General features: G+C 35.7%; 1 protein-coding gene across 1 annotated transcript in view; it reads left to right on the top strand.

Annotated features, from left to right (window-relative positions):
• Positions 1–1,432: 1,432 nt before the first annotated feature.
• Positions 1,433–19,651, top strand: part of LOC143234829 (6-phosphofructo-2-kinase/fructose-2,6-bisphosphatase-like) — a 101,578-nt gene continuing 83,359 nt past the window's right edge. The window contains exon 1 of the mRNA XM_076472486.1: positions 1,433–1,831. Coding sequence (XP_076328601.1) covers positions 1,777–1,831 — 55 coding nt within the window. The 5' untranslated portion in view covers positions 1,433–1,776. The remainder of the gene's footprint in view (positions 1,832–19,651) is intronic.

Below are 19,651 nucleotides of genomic sequence, written 5' to 3'. Positions count from 1 at the left end.
ATTTTTTTTTACCATTGGCGTCCCGACGTTTTGCCGATATGTACAATCACTAACGAGAAAGTTGTATTGATATTATGAACATCTCTGTTTACATTTCTTTATTTCATTAAGTTTATTTTTTCCTGTCATGTTTCTATTGTGTAACGTATACAGCCCGTTATGTTTGTATTGTTTAATTTTTTTATTTGTAATTTTTGGTTAATAAAATCCAAAATGAAGAAATAGTTATTGTTAGCGGTGGTAAGTATTATTGGAAATATATTATAACATGGGTTATTTACCGAACTAATTAACTGTTCCAAGTTACTTTGCATTATTTCTTTTATATACCTGGAAATGCTGAATAATTTTTTTATTTGTGCAATAACAGAATTGAAGATCAATTTAAACTTCAATACTGCAAAATGTTATTGAATATCTTAAAGTGCATAAGATTTCATCTTTAATGATGAACACTAAAACATATATCTCAGAATTGAGTGACATATAAAGCATTAAGACATTGCCACTAAAAATCTTACTAATTATACCTCTATTAGTAGCCTTAAGAAGGTTGATATTCCTTAAATGCATTTCCTGAAATTTTTGCATATGAGCCTTGGTACATGATTAAGGATTTGGAAAACCTTTATGAAAGTTGGTTAAATGTTGAAGAAAGTCATTATATAAATCTGAAAATACTGGTGGCTACTGACTTTCTCGACACCTTAACTTTAAATCCAAAGTTGCAGACGAACTATTACAGTTATCATCTAAAAGTTATGGGATTGAAATATTAACTCTTTATGACGATATTCTAGAACTGAAAAATAATCAATCAGGCTACTAGTTAGTTACTAGTAGTTATACAAAATGGAGAAAATAGAACTGTTTGGAACTGTAGATTAAAGCCTGCATGGAATAAGAACTCCTCCAAAAGGATACTAAGAAGGAATCTGTGTTACGTATTTACTGTTGTATACTTATTTGATTATCTACGTTTCCTAGTTTAATGCTTGTAACGTACGTGTATTGTTAAATATGTGTTGTACAACTCTCGCCTGTTCTCTAAATTTGTAGATTCTCGAGTATAAGAATCAACAATTCATTATTTGACGAAAGCACTAACATATCTTCAAATATTTTTGTCAACTTAGTTTTTGAGAATCTCTATTAATGAGTATAAAAGCTAGCTATCGCGAAAAAATAGTAATAGAATATTATTGGTCAGCTACAGTCAGTATACTAAAAAGTTTGGACTTTATATAATTGTGATTAACGCTTATTAATTAGAAAACTAGATATTTGACCAGGAACGCTTATATATTTCTCCTCTTACTTGAGTATGTTTTCATTATTTTAACGCATCGTAAATATTCCATACTATAAAATATTTTATATATTTCTCAATATAAAGTGAAGTGTCGTTTCCACTGCAGTCGCTTTGTAATCTTCATAAAGACGATGATGTAGGAAAACACGTGGTTAGTCGGTGCACAGGCGCTGTTCAGTTTGTTTTAAAATTATACGCTTGTAATATCGCGATGTACCTTGGCTTTTAAATCAATTTTCCAAACATAAGCTAATCTGTAAACAGTTTGCTTTATCAGATTAACTACAAATTTAAAACAACCCAAATTAGCACTATATGGACTAGAGTTCATAGGCCGTAAACAAGCTATGCAGCAGAGCACAAAATTGCCACTTTAACCTCTGTGACACTTTCTTTAATAACAACGGTGACCCTGACACTGTGAAAATAGCAAACACTGTTTGAAACAGGATATTCACTGGGGTATGGAACTTCAAGTAGAAAGGACGACTCGTGGATTTTCTCCACTGTGTATTAACAGTTAGTTTTTCTTTAATGTACTCTTATGATTTTAATGTATTAAATAAGACTACGTTTATCTAATAATTATCGCAAAAGTATAAATATTGCATTATTTTTTATGTTTTTCTCTTTCTCCCCCACTCATCATACGACCCAATTTCTCCTTTTCGTCTAATTTTTAAATTTTACTTTTACTACTTTTAGGTTAACTACAAGTTGAGTAAACTTTGAGCCAAACTCTATTGTGCAGCAATTTTTCTTTCGTTTTTATCTGTTTAGTAAGAAATGCAGTAGAAATAGAATTCTTGAATTAACTAATTTTGAGGGAGAGGATGAATGAACGTAAAGCAAGCACGAAGAGAAAAGTTGCAGCTTTCACAGCCATGTAATTTTCACAAATCTAGGTTAATCTTCACTTGTAAAATCAAACATGTTTTAAGTAAATAAATACTTGCCAGCAGTGTCCACATCTTAAAATACTACTACTGGACTTGTATGTAAATTGCTTCATATTAAATATAATGGTTTTGTTCTGTTGAACTGAAGTCATATCGCTATGTAAGATTTGAATTACTTTTTCCAGGGGTGACTATGACAGTGTGATTGTCATGGTAGTCTTCTCTAGCCTAAAGTTTTGTTAGTGTTACTGTTTCAAACTCTGTACTGAGTTCAAAACAATGTCATTTCAACTAAACTTTAGGAAGGAAAATATCCATAAAGAAAACCATTGTGCTATTCCACTTCTTTGATTAGATTTCATACCTTTCTTCAAACATCTAGTATTTTTGAGGCTATCAAAACACAGTTTTGATATGGCATCTAGGATCTTGCTTTATTTAGTCTAAAACAGTTCTACATATGTATTTGCAAGGATATAATGTAATTGTATAATGCTGTACTTGGTATATTTGCATGCCTTCTCTTTGATGTCTTGAGTCACCTGTGGTACATGGCACCCACAAGATATAACTGCACCTTATCTCAAGCCCTGTATGAGAGCATTTATTTTGTGTAGCCAGTTATAATAGTTATGCCTTCTGTGATGTACCACTGGGTGAGTACAGGTACAATATTGAAAAGATAACTAAAAACAAATTCACAAGGTTAAATCACTTGTAGAAACCAGCCTTAAATTTATTGAGTAGTTGAAACAAAACACCAATTTACTTCTTTCATAAATAAAAAATGTTATGTGGTTGTTATTATTTAAATCATAGTGTGGACTATCAGTGGCACACAAAGGCCAAAGCTTAAATGGATAAACTCCTAAAGATAGGACATTATGTACTGCTGGTGGTGCACTCAAGAAAGCTGTCAGTACAGTAATTGTCATAAAATGACTGCTATAAAATTAATAATGTTTAAGATATTTAATTTACAACAAGTATAATTAAACCCTTGTCATGAAAGTGTAGAGTGCTTATTAGGAATGGGCCAATATATCAGTACAGGCCATTAATAAGAAAATGTTTTGATCAATATTGAACCAGTAACTTAAAATATAAGGACAGCCATGAATGTGGTCCATGTAGTCTGTCCTATCAATAAAATTAAGTTGATAATGTAATGAACTTGGAACTTGTCATATATTTATTAAGTCTTCCCTTAAATTTGCTGAATTGCCACTTCTGAAGGCAACTTATTCCAAAACTGTATCACCTATTTGCAGAATCTGTATTTTTGGAAAACAAATGATTCTTATTCTATTTAGGCAATTTTATATCCTAATCTTAACTTTAAAATAAAACATTGGGAATCAGACCTTTTTCAGGTGTTTATAAAACATTGTATTAACCCCCACTACCTATGGATATAAATATTTGAATGATAAGGGCAGGCTTTTGATGTTCTTTTTCTAAGGGTTTAATTAGTGTATGAGAAGACCAACAAACCCTATGTTGCCCTTAACCTTTATAAGTTACCATGTTCACAACACCTGAAGGCAATCCGTTTCAAAAGCCCTGTTAGAAAATATGGATGTTTCTTAGCTGAAGATGGATTCTGTCCTGTCAAAATTTACTTTTGTATTCCTTTCCTTGTATTCTCAAAATTAACTACAGAAAAGAGATTCACCGTATCAATTCCTTTAACAGCCTTAAACTGATCACTTCTGACTTTTCTCTTTACAAGAGAAAACAGTTTAAGAGATCTTAACTTACCCTTGTTTGACAACCTGTACATCTTGGGTATCATCCTAGTAACCCTTCTCTGAACTCTTTCCTACAACTTAATGCCTTTCCTAAGGTAAGGAGCCAAAGATTAAACTCAGCACTTCAAATGTGATGTTATCTGTGATCTATACACTGAAATTATAATGTTTTAAGACTTTTATTTGATATTTCTGTAGATACAACTTAAAATCTTATTTTTCTTAATAGTATCAACAGCATACTATACAGCTGGCTTGATAGTCTGATAAACCAGAATACAAAGATTATTCTCCTCTATAACACTGTTTAAGTTGTTTCATCAAAATTATACTTGTTATTAAAATTATGATGATCCACATGATCCTTGCATTAACTTTTTATTGATGGAACTCAAGTGATGTAAATTACAAATAAATAAAATAGCTGTGAATTTTAGAGAAACTTTAAAGTTATTTTATATACTCAAATTTTGTCTTTACATTTTCATAAAGAGCTTGCAGTTTTTGTAATGACCTCTTTATTACTCAAATTAAGAACAAGAGTTCATAACAAGCTATGATCCTAATGAGTGAAAAAACCTGAAATTTTGAGCTAATAAAACAGTCACAGTTGTTTCATTTATAATTGTCTTGTGCTTGAGTATGTATTATATAAGTTAAAAGAAATGAATCTAAAATGATCTAAATCCTTTACAAAAAAAGCAGCAGCAATAAAATCCTTAGTTAGCAACATCCAAGATCTTTATCATAAGTAATTTTAAGTAACTTATTGACCTTTTTTGCTTGTAATCTGTGTGATGTAAATCAAAAAGAGCAAAGTTCCGAACAATGAGCCCTTAAGTAACATACTTTTGATATTTATTCAGTTTGACTGGACTAAATTTTTAACAACCCTCTGATCTTTTTTTTCCCCCAATCTAGTCATTTTTCTATCCAATGAGCCACCTTATCTCTCACATCTGTAGAGATCATTTTCTAAGAAGCCTTTCATGTGGCACCTTGCCATATGCTTTCTGAAAATCCAGTTATTCTAGATGCACACCTGCAATTTCATTTACGTAAGCAATAACCTCTTCAAGGAATGTGAAAAGATTAATAAGGCAAGTTAAATTAAATGGCTTTTCAAGGAATCTTTTTCCAGACTTTTAAAATCTCGTAGGACTCCATGGTGGGTAGAGTCAGTGGGCACCGAAATTTCCTTTTTTTTATTATGGATCATCCAAATAGTGAAAAAATAGTCCATTGGTAAACGACCACATCTTGAAGATTCTGAGCAGCAGTCCCGAACATCTGTAACACCTGTATTACCTCATTTTCTTATCCTACATTCTCTTTCAAACAAACCTTTAGGGCAAATGTTTCCCTTCATTCAGAAGTGACTAGAGGGACTTGCTGGTTCTCCAAAGTCAGTAAAGAAGCCTTGATCTGGTGACATATTGGTGGAAACATCCACATCTCAACACAGTGAACTTCTCCTGCATTCAAAGGCAATTCGGGATATACCTATTGAGGTTATGCCCCATGTTACTTTGAATTCATCACGAGGAGTTATTGTTGAGAGGGATTTGAAGAACATCCCTGAGTTGGTGATTTTTGCTGGTTTTTCCACTCAAGAAGTTTCTGCAGTGAGGCGTATCTCCACTCGCAAAGATGGAATTACTATACTGAACAATATCCTCATTCTGACATTCACATCACCACGTCCACCTGCCAGCATCAAGGTAGGTTATCTTAGTTGCAGGGTGTGGCCAAATATTTCAGTCCCTCTCTGATAATTCCAGTGTCAGCAGTTAGGTCACTCAAAGACGTCATGTCATGGTTCCTTGACTTGTGCTCGTTGTAGTGGCAAGGACCATGATACCTATGAGTGTGAAATAGACCCTCATTACATCAATTAGAATGGCTGTCACCCATTCTACTTTTGTTCTTGCCTAAAATGGTTGGAAGAAAAAGAGGTTTAGTGTTTTAAAATGATTTATAACATTACTTATCCTGAGGCTTGAAAGTTGCTGTCTATCACTTCATCCCAATCGACCCAATGCAGGATCCATGGAGGTTGATAGATCTCCATCAAATAAAGACAGTCAAGAAAAAAGATGTCGTAAACAGAAGGGTTCTCTGCCCAATTCGCCTACACATAAGTAAAAATGACCACCTTGATACAACGGAACTGTCAAGATTTACATTCTAATCTGGATGATATCAAAACACTGATTGCTTCCTTCCATCCTGTATGTCTTTCCTTACAGGAAACATTTCTGAAATTACAGACTGTGTGATAGATGAGTGCATGGAGGGGTGGCACTGTTGGTTGGTCAGCATGTGCCTACCCTGTCTTTGCCACTCGACATACCCTTGGAGGCCATAGGCATCCGTGTTTCCTTGGATCATACCATCACTGTTTGTTCTCTCTACCTGTCACCTGGAAAGACTTATGATCAATCAGACCTTGATGCTTTCATTGAACAGTTGCTGTTTCCATTTTTAATTCTGGGGGAATTTAATGGACATCATCCCCTATGGGGAAGTGCTGATATTGATAGGAGGGGTTGCTCCATAGAGCATATGCTTTCTGATCACAACCTTTCTCTTTTTAATCATGGTTCTTCTATTTATTTTCATGTATCTAGCCAGTCCTTTACTACTATTGATCTCTCGATTTGCTCCCCTTCACTATTTTCCCATTTCTCATTGAGGGTTGACAATAATCCAAGAGGCAGTGATCATTTTCCTATAAATTTGAGAGAGACTGGCCATGGTCATTCCCACCTGACCCTTATGCCCCTGTGGGAGCTGGATCAAGCAAAGTGGCCCTCTTTCACTGCTCTTGCAAAACTTGATCCTGTCATCATCTGTAAGCCATCAATAGACGACTGTGTGTCAGCAGTAACAGACTGTGTTATACAAGCAGCTGCTCAGTATATTCCTAAAACCTCAACACATTTACCATGATATCCTCATTCTTGATGGAATTCTGCCTGCTACATGGCACATAAGGCTCAAAATCAGGCTTGGAATACTTTTCATACGTACCCCATACTCTCGCACCTCATTGATTTCCAGCAGGCTCATGCAGTGCTCGGTGGGTAAGATGTCAAAGCCAGAAGAAATCTTGGATTACGTTTATAACCAGCATATCTTCTACCACCAGTTCCAAAGTCACATCTTACAAAATTTCAAAGGTCAGTGGGCAATATAATTCTGTCTCCCTCTCGATCTTGCTCTCTGATGGCCAGGAAGTAGCTGATACCTGGACCATCGCAGATACTCTAGGTGAAAGCTTTTGCTGGGTATCTAGCATTTCTGCCTCTTCCTCCATCTTCTAAGTCATCAAGACTTGGGTAGAGCAATCATCTCTTTCCTTTTGAGCTGATTGTCTAAATGACTTTAATCGTCCCAATACACTGGAGGAACTCAAACTGGCCCTTCATTGGTCTGGCAGTACATCTGTTGGACCTAATACTGTACACTATGAAATGCTGCACCGTTTATCTCCTGCTTTTCTTGTTATTCTCCTGATTATTTTTAACAGGATCTGGCAGGAAAATGTTTTTCCTGACCCCCAGCACCAGGCTTTTGTCCTACCTTTTTCTAAGCCTTGGAAACATCCCAAGATTCCTTCAAACTCCCATCTAATTGCTTTTATGAGCTATCTCTGTAAGACCTTAGAGAAATGGCTAATGCTCGCCTTGTTTGGTTCATCAAATCACACAACCTCATTTCACCCACCCACATAACTTGATATGTCAGTCAGAGAAGCTTTCTCAAATGACAACACCTTGTATCAATATTCTTTGACATTGAGAAGGCTTATGATACAACATTGAGGTATGGCATTTTGTGAGACCTCTATATATGGGTTACATGGCCATTTGCTCATTTTTATTAAACATTTTTAATGGACAGAAGATTCCATGTTTGTGTGGGTTTGACACTTTCCCGTTCTTTTCTACAGGAACTTGGAGTCCCTCAGGGCTGTGTTTTGAGTGTCTCACTTATCAGTATAAAGATTAATGCCATCACTGAATAACTCCCTCTCACTGTTGCAAATGAGCTCTATGTCTATGACTTTCACATCTCATGTCAGTCGTCGAACATGAGATATATTGAGTGGCAGATACAGACTGCCCTCAGTCATTTACTGAAGTGGACCACAGCAAATGGCTTTAACTTCTCTCTCTCTAAAACCACTTGCATGCACTTTTGCCACCAACGGGGTATTCACCCTGATCCTGAACTCTGTATTGGTGAAGTTATGCTACCTGTGGTCCCTGAGACAAATTTCTTGAGGCTTATCTTTGATCATAAAAGGTCCTTTATACCACACATGAAGCAGCTACGAGTCAAATGTACATGAGCACTGAACTTCTTCCATGTCCTTTCTTCCACCACTTCGGGAGCAGATCAGTGTTCTATGTTAAAAATATATTGTGCTCTTATTTGATTGAAAATCGAATATGGGTCACTGGTTTGTGGCTCTGCCAGGACCTCAGCCTTAAAGATGTTGGAGACCATTCATCATCAAGGACTTCACCTCTGCACTGGGGCTTTCAGCATTTCCCCAGTTAAGAGTTATACATAGTCTCATGAATCTTTTTGCACCTCCACCGTTTGCAACTGTCTTTATTGTATGCTTCAAGACTTCATTCCTTACCAGAGCATCCCCCCCTGGGATTGTGTTTTCCTTCCTCAGTGAGCCATACTTTTTCAGAACAGACAACCTGTTCTTGCTCCTTTTGGTCTTTGTATCCAGGTACAGTTGGGTGACTTGGGTCTGTCCTTGGATAATATTGCTGTATCCACTGGTCAGCCCCCAAATGTGACCTATATTTAAATCATCTGAGAAAAGCAGACACTCCTGATTGGAAACAATGTCTGTTATTTGCTGAACATCTTTCGAACCATCCTTCCATTGCTATTTATATAGATGGTTCTGACTGGCCCATTTCTCTCTAACATTTATTTCTATCCAGTTTTTCTGGATACTGGGCAACATTGGTATTTGCGGGAATGAGCTTGCTGACACCGTAGCTAAATCTATCTGCTCTGGCATTATTACTGCTGTGCCTGTTCCATACATGGTCTATGGTCCTGTATTCAAGGCTCAGCTCCATGCCAGTTGGCAGTTGACTTGGAGTGAGCAACATGAAAACAAGCTTTTCCAGATAGAATTCTATATTGGACTTTGGCCATCTTGATTCCCTAAAGATCAGAAAGAGTAAGTAGTTCTAACTAGACTACGCATTGGTCACAGTTCTTTAACTCATCGTTTTCTTTTATCTGGGACTGATGTACTGATGTGTTTGTATAACACTCAGGTCACAGTAAACCACATTTTACTTTCTTGCTGTTTTTATGACCATTTTAAACATGTTCTGTCCCAAGGTTTATCCCATAATATTAAACAGTGTTATTGGTAATAGTGACACTGTATATCTTGTAAATGTTTTTAATTTTTTAAAGGCCATTAATCTTTTTCATGCCATTTAAGTTTTTAATTTATACATTGTACCTTTTTTGATGTGATTCCCTTTTAACAATTAAAGTACATCTAGTTCGATTTGAAATTAGAAAATGGCCGTAATGTCAAATAATTTGAAACCAGGACTGAAAAGGCCAACTTCAGGTGACTAATGGTGATTTTTGAATTTACCTGTTAGTCTTCCTGGCAAGTTATGGTAATTACAGTTATGCTACAGAAAGTCTTATATATCTTGAATTACTGTAGTTTTTCTCTTACTGCTGTAGAATAGATGTAAACATTGGTTTTAATGCTATTTGTTTTTTTTTAAACTTTGTTTTGTTTTACGTTAATTTCCTTTCATGAATTTTACTAAATTTTCTTTAATTTTAACTTCTTATTGGATGTTTGGCACAGATAGCATGGCTGCTTTGGACCATAAAACACCAAATCAACTGACTAACCAGTTCACAATGGATTATTCTTGTCAAATCTTTGTTTTTTTGTATCCAAAAATCTCATTATGCCTAATCTCCATATGCAGTAAACCATGAAACTTAATAGAGCAATGATTAATTATGCCTATATGCAACCACCCTCTCAACCATTTATGTATTAGAAGTTAACAACAGATCTAAAATAGCATTGTTTCTAATAGGCTTTCTGACCAGTTGGTGGATAAAATCCTTCTGAAAAGTTATTGAAATCCCATTTTTCTCATGGTTGGGTTTTAATTTTTTTCATTATATATACTGAAGCTACTTGAGTATGATCTTGTTTACATCTGAAATCTGAATCTCACCGTAAGATTTCTCGTCTTGTTCAGTTTTTTTTATGGGGTTCTGTAACAAATTTCCACTAAAAGGTTTCCCCCTATACCAATTAACAGAAATTCAAGTAGATTAATCTTCTTGTTATTGTTTCTATCATTATATTATAACTCATTTTACATATAAAACCATTCCTCTCCCTCTTTTTAGCATTTCATCAATATTAAACAACCTTTAATTGGATTTTTCAAAGAAATATGTCATTAAAATTGTTACATGTGATACTGAGTTTTATTTATTTCAATTATATCAAACTTCTCCATTCCAATCAGTGCTTTATAGACATGTATTTTGTTTGTTATACTTCCATCATTATAATGCACAACAGTTTAACCTACTGTTAAAATTTCTTCTGTACTTTGTACACTGCTTTCCTGTACACATTATTTTTTCTATATTTAGTTTATCTTGGTCCTTACTGGTATATAACTATAATTTAAGATTCTTCTTACAGCTAAATTAATAAGCCCATTCAATTGAACAAGCAAGCATTTACTTTATTTAAACCATCCATTCCAAAAGCTGTATTTTTCTGTTGAATTGATCTGAAAATTCCAACTAGCCAACCAGCTTGTCCTTACAGGTTAATGTAAACTTAACATTCAGCCCAAGGGAAATACTTATTTCATTCCCACAATTAATTCTTGGCTATGTACCTTTTATTGAAATATTTTATCAATTCCATGTAGTTACAAATTAGCTCTTTTGATTTATCTTTTCCTACAGGGTGTCTGAAAATTAATATACAAAAAAGAAACTTTATTTTTTGATGTTATCTCAAATAACGATAAATACAAGTAGTAGGCTTATAAGTTTTGTTTTCCTGTATTAATGTATTTGTTGTTTTTTTATGTTATTTGAAATTTCGATATATCCATGTTACAAGAGTTCTTTATTCCACAATTCCAAGAAACTTTTGACTTGTTACAAAGTGCTGTCTTCCAACAGGGTGGTGCACCATCCCACTTCTTTGATTGCTAAATTAATTTTAAATCAAACTTTTCCAGAGTGTTGGATTGGTGGAGGAGGACCTATCAAGTGACCTTCTTGTTTGCCTGATTTAATTCTTATGTTTGGATGGCTTAATTTAGTTCTTTTCTTCCTATTTATTCCACAAACTATTCTATCCATGTGCCTTACCAAAGAATAGTCTAACTATAACCACAAGTTTTTCTTTTCCCTTTTATTTTTCTTCCCTCTGTAGTCACTTACCTGTACAAATTCAACACTGAAATCTATTGCTTAATATAACCTGCTCATTACAGTTAAATTTACTAGTTCCAGCTATAATATTTTTTTCTAATTTCTTAAAAGTCAATATTAATTACTGTATTTCTTGCACGTATCCCTTGATGTGGATTCCTGTATGTGGTGAGGGGACCTCCCAGAGAAGGTCCTGTTCTTTCAGTTTACCTCTTCTGGAATCTAAACATCCACCCATGTGTTTGACATATGTGGCAACCTGTGAAAGGGATGAGAGGATCTTGGTGGTTGAGGGGTCCAACCCTAACACACCACTTTGGCATTGAATTTCTGTAGAAGGTTGACTCTTGAGGTGGCCCACCCAGGGTCAATCGTCTGGTTCACATGGGCCAGGGTCAACCAAGTACCAATGTTGGATGTTCTCAGTTAGTGTTGTGGGCATTGTATCTGATGCTGGTGTTTGTGTATAGTGCTCACAAAATCTTGGCATTGCTGGAATGTCCTTGTTTGGCACTATAGTGCATCCTCTCATTGGGCTCCATGGTGGGTGAGGTCAGTGGACATCAAATTCTTTCTTTCTTTATTATGGATCCCCCCAAATACAAATTCAGATAAAATAGTTTAAAGACAGTCCATAGGTAAATGACCACGTCTTGAAGATTCTTAGCAGCAATCTTCAACCTCTGTGACACCGTACCTCATTTTCTTATACAACACTGTTTCAGATAAATCTTTAGGGTAAATGTCTCCCTTTCTTATTCAGAAGGAACTAGAAGGACTTGCTGGCTCTCTTAAGTCAGTGAGAAAGCTACTTTCTGGGGACATACTGGTTGAAACATCTACTCCTAAACATAGTGAACTCCTCTTGCATTCGAAGGTCATTGGGGATTTACCTGTTGAAGATACTCTCCATGCTACTTTGCATTTGTTATGAGGAGTTACTGTTGAGAGGGCTTTGAAGAACATCCCTGAGTCAGAGATTCTTACTGGTTTCTTCACCCAAGGAGTTTCTGCAGTGAGGTGTATCTCCACTCGTGAAGTTGGAATTATGATGTCAACTAGTGTTCTAATTTTGACATTTACATAACCACATACACCTGCCACCATCAAGGCAGGTTATCTTAATTGCAAGGTATAGCCACATATTCAAAACCCTCTTGGATATTTCCACTATCAGTAGTTTGGTCATTAAGACATCATGTCATGGTTCCTTGATGTGTGCCTGTTGAGGTAACAAGGACTACAGTGCCTATGAGTATGAAACAAACCCTCATTGCATTAACTGTAGTAGCTCTAACCCATGCCTCTTTCATTCTTGCCCTAAGTTGGTGGGAGAAAAAGAGGTACATCATTTGAAAACAATTCAAAATATTTCTTACTGTGAGGCTTGAAAGTTCTTGTCTACCACTTCACCTTGTACTATGCTGCTGCACTTCATTTCACTATAACAGTAGGAGTGCAAACAGATCTCTCCTTCCCTCCAAAAGAATTGTTCTCAAACTACAGGGTGTTTGGAAAGTCACTGTGCACTTATATATATGTATATGATTACAAAACTGCACAGTGACTTTCCGAACACCCTGTATATGAATAGTCATCAGGGGCTTCGGCTCTGCACTGGGGCTTTCTGCATTTCCTCAGTCCAGAGATTGTACACAGTCTCACAAACCTCCTATCCACCTCTGCCATTTGCAACTGTCTTTACTGTATGCTTTGAGACTTCAGTCCTTACCATGGCGCACCATCTGGGGATGCGTTTTCCTTCCTCAGTGGGCCTTGCTTTTTCAGAACAGACAATCTGACATTGTTCCTTTTGGCCTTTGTATCCATAAACAGTTGGATAAATTGGGTCTGTCCTTGGATAACACTGCAGTATCCATTGATCAGCCCATGTCACCACAGCTTATTACCATTCCCAAAGGTGACCTTTCTTTAAGTCATCTGATAAAAGTAGATACTCCTGATTGGAAGTACCATCTTTTATTTGCTAAACATCTTTTGAACTATCCATCTGTTCTTATTTATATGGATGGTTCGAAATCAGGTGACTCTGTGGGCTCTACCATGATTTGTTGTGGTTTGGTGGTTATACACAGTATCCTCTCTGCAGTTTCTGTGTTTGCTGCCAAACTGTATGCCATTTCTCTTGCCCTGGATTACATTGAAGCTAAGCAGTACTCGAATTGTACTATTTATACTGACTCACTTAGTTCTCTACTGGCACTGGAATTGCTTCACATTAGTTCCCACCCTATTCTAACCGATATTCAAAACTTACTGGCCCATTTCTCTTTAACATCTACTTCTATCCATTTCTTCTGGATACCAGGCCATAAAGGCATTTGTGGGAATGAGCTTGCTGACATCACAGCTAAGTCTGTCTGCTCTGGTGCTATCACTGCTGTGTCTGTTCCATACATGGATTATGGTCCTGTATTCAAGGCTTGGCTCCTTGCCAGTTAGCAGTCAACTTGAAGTGAGCAATGTGAAAACAAGATTTTCCAGATAAAACCCTCTATTGGACTTTAGCCATCTTGTTTCCCTAAGGATCAGAAAGAGGAAGTTCTGACTAAACTACGCATTGGTCACAGTTTTTTAACTCATTGTTTTCTTTTATATGGGACTGATGCACCATTGTGTGGTCTGTGGTCACACAGGTCACAATAGTTCACATTTTAATGTCATGCCATTGTTACAACTCTCAATGATGGCACCATTTTAGACATGGCTTGTCCTAAGGTTTATTACCGATGCTAGACGGTATCATTGGTGATGGTGACACTGTCCACCTTAAGAATGTTTTTAGTTTTTCAAAGAACATTGGCCTTTTTTAATGCTATTTAAGTTTTTAACTTATAAATTAGACTTTGTTTTGTTTTAACATGATTTCATGTTTCAAATTAATGTAAAATTAGCTCGATACTCAATTAAAATATGGATGTGATGTCAAATAACTCAACCAAGACTGGAAAGACCAACTTCAGGTGACTAATGCTGATGATTGAACTTACCTGTTAATCATTCTTGTGAGTTATAATAATTCAAATTATGCAACAGAAAGTCTTTTAAAACTTGTATTACTTTCTTTCTCACTCCTGCTGCCCCCTGGTAGTACAGCAGTAAGTCTATGGATTTATAATGCTAAAATCAAGGGTTTGATTCCCCTTGGTGGGCTCAGCAGATAGATAGCCTGATATGGCATTGCTATTAGAAAAGTGTAAACATAACTCTTATTGCTGTAAACTAATTCAAAAATCAGATTTAATGCTATTTAAGTTTTTAATTAGAAAATTAAACTTTGTTTTGTTTTAACATGATTCATTTTTATTAATTTTAATGATTTTACTTTACATTTAATTTTTTACCTATTTTTGGTGCAGATAGCCTAGTTTCTTTGTGCCATAAAATGCCAACCAATCAACCAGTCCTTGCATGTAAAAGTTCCTCTTGAAATATGTTGCCATTCCCCACAGTTTACACTCACTTTTATCTGTTGCCTCTACTTAGAATAGCCTATAACTTCCAAACTCATAAGTTGCACACTTTTACTGCTTGCTTTCTTCAAAGTTTTCATATAAAACTCCCATTTTGCACTCATTGCACCCTACAATTTATGAGCACTTAACAATTACACCCTACTTTTTTTCCACTTTCAAACAATTCAGCCCTTCCTTAGGTGAAGAACCCAATAAGGAGACAGTAAAATACAAATGTGGTTTAACCAATGACCTCTTTAGGTTTGTGTTCAATATTTCTATAGTTAAAACCTAAATTTCTATTTGCCCTGTGGTTACTAGTAACAGCACACTGCTTGCATGTTAAATAACTTGGAACTTTGTTATTATGATTGTAGTTTTTTCACTGCAATACAAATTCATCATTTCTGCATAACCATTGATTTCATCCTACGAGGGCTGTTAAAAAAATACACGGACTGACATCATAAAACAAAATGTACTTTATTTAGAAGTTACAAGTCTGGGTCCCCTTCAAAGTACTCTCCTACCAAACGCACACACTTATCCCAACGGTGTTTCCACTTGTTGAAACAGTCCTGGTACGCTTCTTTTGTAATGTTCTCCAGCTCCTTCGTCGCATTTGCCTTAATCTCGGGTATCGTCTCAAATCTTCCTTTTGGGGAACAAAAAAAATTGCAAGGAGCAAGGTCAGGTGAGTAGGGGGGGTGGGGTGTGGAAGAACAGTGATCGAGTGTTTGGCCAAAAACTCGCGAGTTCTGAGGGCTGAATTTCGCAGCAACGCAGTGCATCTTCAATATTTCCGGTCAAAATCTCGTAACAAGATCCAACTGATATCCCACACTCTTCAGCAAGCTCCCTGACAGTCAGACGTCGATTTGCCCGCACCAGGGTGTTGATTTTGTCGACGTGTGGGTCGTCAGTTGACGTGGAAGGATGTCCAGGATGCTCATCATCTTCAATGGACTGTCGACCATCCTTAAAACGTTCATGCCACTTGAAACATGCCGTACACTTCATAGCAACATCACCATAAGCCGTGTCAAGCATAGCAAAAGTTTCAGTCGCAGATTTTCCAAGTTTAACACAAAATTTCACAGCAAGTCGTTGCTCCTTCAGGTCATTCATTCTGAAATCTGCCAAACAAAAAAATCGCACTTCACTTAAAGCCTCGTAGCTAATACACAAATGAAGATATCTGCAATCGGGAAATGGCGTTGTAATCAGCTGATCTGTGCAAACATAGCGACATGAAGCGGATTCCCCTGGAACCAACTGGACCTGCGCAATTCAAACAGTCCACGTATTTTTTGAACAGACCTCATATTTATGTGAAAAATAACAACTAAAAGTAGATCACTAGGTACTTAAACATCAGCCATACATGCTAATACAGTTTCTGTGATTAAAAGTATTTTGAACATATCTTTATCAGTGCTAGTAGTTTGTCAGTAAAATAAACATTGATGCACACGTGATGCTTGGTTTTAAATAAGGAGAAAAAAAAAGAGAGAGAAAATAGAACTTGAGAGGAAGGTACAGGAACTCTTAACTTATGCTATTGTCTTCAAACCTTTAGTAACTCATATTTAATATTGAATTTCACAACGTACTCAAATTGTGTAACTTTGGGAAATTGTTTTTGTTTTTTTTCATATTTAATTAGTTATTCTTTTCTATAAATGTTCACAAGCATCCAAAAGTTTCAGAATTAATCTTTATTAGCTGTTATGGCTAGGACTGAGAGTTCTATTCCTGCAACTTGGAGACTGGTAGCTCAGATGGTGAAAGCATTTGTCTCTAACACTAAACACTGTTAGTTGAGTGTCCTGGATTCAAGCCTTTATCAGGATTGGTTTCCTGCCTAGTATATTACCAGTTAAGAACGAAAATTAATGATCAATCACTTGTAGCATTTGTTTGGTTTTAGAAATTAAATTGTATTGGAATATGCTAAAAGTTTTAGCTTCAACAAGTGCATGTGGGAATACAAGACTGTTTTTATTATGAGTACAATCTTCAATTCAAGTAAACCTTCAGTGCTGCAGTATGATTCTTCAAAAGAAGTTAAACCAAAAAATCTAGGAGTAATAAATATTTTAGTTCTGCATAAAGCTTCCAGTTGTTCTTTCCATCCTGGGATATATAGTTGATAGAAAAGTTATTCTGATAAACAAAACTTGCAGTTTGTAGTTATAATTTTGAGTTTGTATTCTTAGCTTGTATGACAAAAAACTATAGCCATACTGTTCAAAACTTAAGTTTCAAAACTAAGAACTTGTGATCTTTAAGGTTTTATAGTGTGAATGCCATAAGTTATTTTTTAACCATTTAAGGTTTTGATTCCCACTAAAGTTGAGGCATTATGTAGCTGTGTGTTTAAGCAATATTATGATTACTTAGATAATTAGAATAACCAAAAATAGTAATAATCAGAAGCCCTAATTTTCAGTAATTGATCATATTTTTTTAAGCTGGATACCAGGGTAACAATATTTAAGGACAACAAGGGTCCTGTTGGTCCATCTAGATTTCCTATCTACTAACTAAACTATTGTCAACAACCAAAACTTTCTAAGTCAGCCGTTATCAAAACTCTTTCAACTTTAAACAACCCTATATTTCAATTAATAACCAACAAAGAAGTTAACTAGAAAAATAAAAATTCTATTTATTTTTTATGTAATTTGCGCAATGTTAGTAAAGGAATTAATTGCAGAAAAAGGATGTTTTATAATTTTTCATTTTACTTTATAACTTCTGTCAAATATTAACCAAGTACTGTTAATTTCTTATTAAACATTTGCAAGTTCTATATTGTACTATTTATTATGATAAGAGTATAAACGGTAGAAAAGATTAGAAATTATTTAATAATACATGAATGTGTAGTAATAGTGACCTGGTATTTTTTGGTTTGAAAATACTTGTATTATTATGACTGTTTAAAACATACCATGTATTTTGGTTTATGATAGATTGAAGACTGTTTTTCACAATATTAGAAAAAGTTTGTATTTAGTGCTTGAAACATAACAAAAGTTCTGTTATTTATGAAAGATAGGCTATTTTGCATTAGATATTTGTAAGACAGTTTTGTTTTGTTTTTTGTTTTTTTATATTAAGCACAAAGCTACACAAAGGGCTACCTGTTCTTTGCCCACCACAGGTATTGAAAACCAGTTTTTTTATCAGTGTGAGTCCAGAGACATACTGCTGTGCACAGGGGAACAAAGACAGTTTTAGGAACAGTTGAACTATGGACTGCACCTGCCCTCTCTAGTTTTGTACTATATGCTGAGACCTTATGAAGAAGTCGTTTGTAGAAGTATAGTAATGATGTCTCATGCAATGTATATGAAACTAAAATATTGATCCATCATATGAGTTTAGCACTATTTTTCCAGCTATGACTTTTTCAGCTGATTGGTTAAAATGTTAATTTACAGAATTCCAAGTTAGAATTTGAAAAATTTTAAAGGAGAATAAGATAATATTTCACAAACTCTCAATACAACTAAGGGATGGCGCAAGTAGCGTATAACTTTTTATCGTGTCAGCAATTTGTGATACCGCGTTTCTTGTGTTTGAGTTGAAACTTGACTCGTGTGACAGTGTACGCGTTTTTATAGTTAAGATACGTTCTAAGGTTTAAACTGATAATAATGGTAATGTATTATAGATATGCCCTTTATCTTGGGGTTCTCTAATTATTAAATGACAATGTTTTGACCTAAGGATTTGAATACGGCTGGTATGGGTATTAGCATTTTTACCAAAATAAAGCAGAGAACAACATTTCGACCTTCTTAAGTCGTCTTCAGGTTAACAAAGAGATACATTTTTACTTCAGGTGGGTTTCTCGTCATCACGAATCAGAAATTATGGTTTGTATAGGATTTGAGAACCTAATTTTACATACATTTTATGCCCCTCGGTGTGGATTCCTGTACGTGGTGAGGGGTATATCCCAGGGAAGGTTCTGTTCTTTTAATTTACCTCCTCTAGGATCTGAACATCCGCCCACGTGTTTGTCGTGCGTGCGTGGCGACCCGTGAAGGGGAGGAGAGGATTCTGGTTCTTGAGGGGTCCAACCATAACACACCACTTTGGCCTTGAATTCCTGTAGACCTTGGGGTGGACCCTTTGGGTCAGTCGGCTGGTCCACTTGGGTTAGGGTCAACAAACTACCAGTGTTGAATGTTCTCAACAGATGTTGTGGACATTATATCTAATGCTGGGGTTTGAGTGTTGTTCTCGCAAAACCCTGGCGTTGCTGCAATGTCCTTGTTTGTTAATGTAGTGCGCCCCCTCGTAGAGCTTCATCGTGGGTGGAGTTAGTGGGCACCAAAATTTCCTTTTTTTGTTATGGATCCTCCAAATAAAAATTTTAAATAGTGAAAAAACAGTCCATTGGTAAACGACCACGTCTTAAAGATTCTGAGCAGCAATCTTCAACATCTGTAACACCTGTTGTACCTCTTTCTTATCCTACATTCTCTTTCAAACAAACCTTTAGGGCTAATGTTTCCCTTCTTCATTCAGAAGGGACTAGGGGGACTTGCTGGTTCTTCAAAGTCAATAAAGAAGCCTCGATCTGGTGACATATTGGTGGAAACATCCACATCTCAACACAGTGAACTTCTCCTGCATTCAAAGGCAATTCGGGATATACCTATTGAGGTTATGCCCCATGATGTGAATACATCACAAGGAGTT

This window comes from Tachypleus tridentatus, chromosome 12 (genome assembly GCF_004210375.1).
Source record: "Tachypleus tridentatus isolate NWPU-2018 chromosome 12, ASM421037v1, whole genome shotgun sequence".
NCBI lineage: Eukaryota > Metazoa > Arthropoda > Merostomata > Xiphosura > Limulidae > Tachypleus > Tachypleus tridentatus.
Note: the sequence above shows the minus strand (reverse complement) of the source record. Positions and strands in the feature narration are given on the sequence as shown.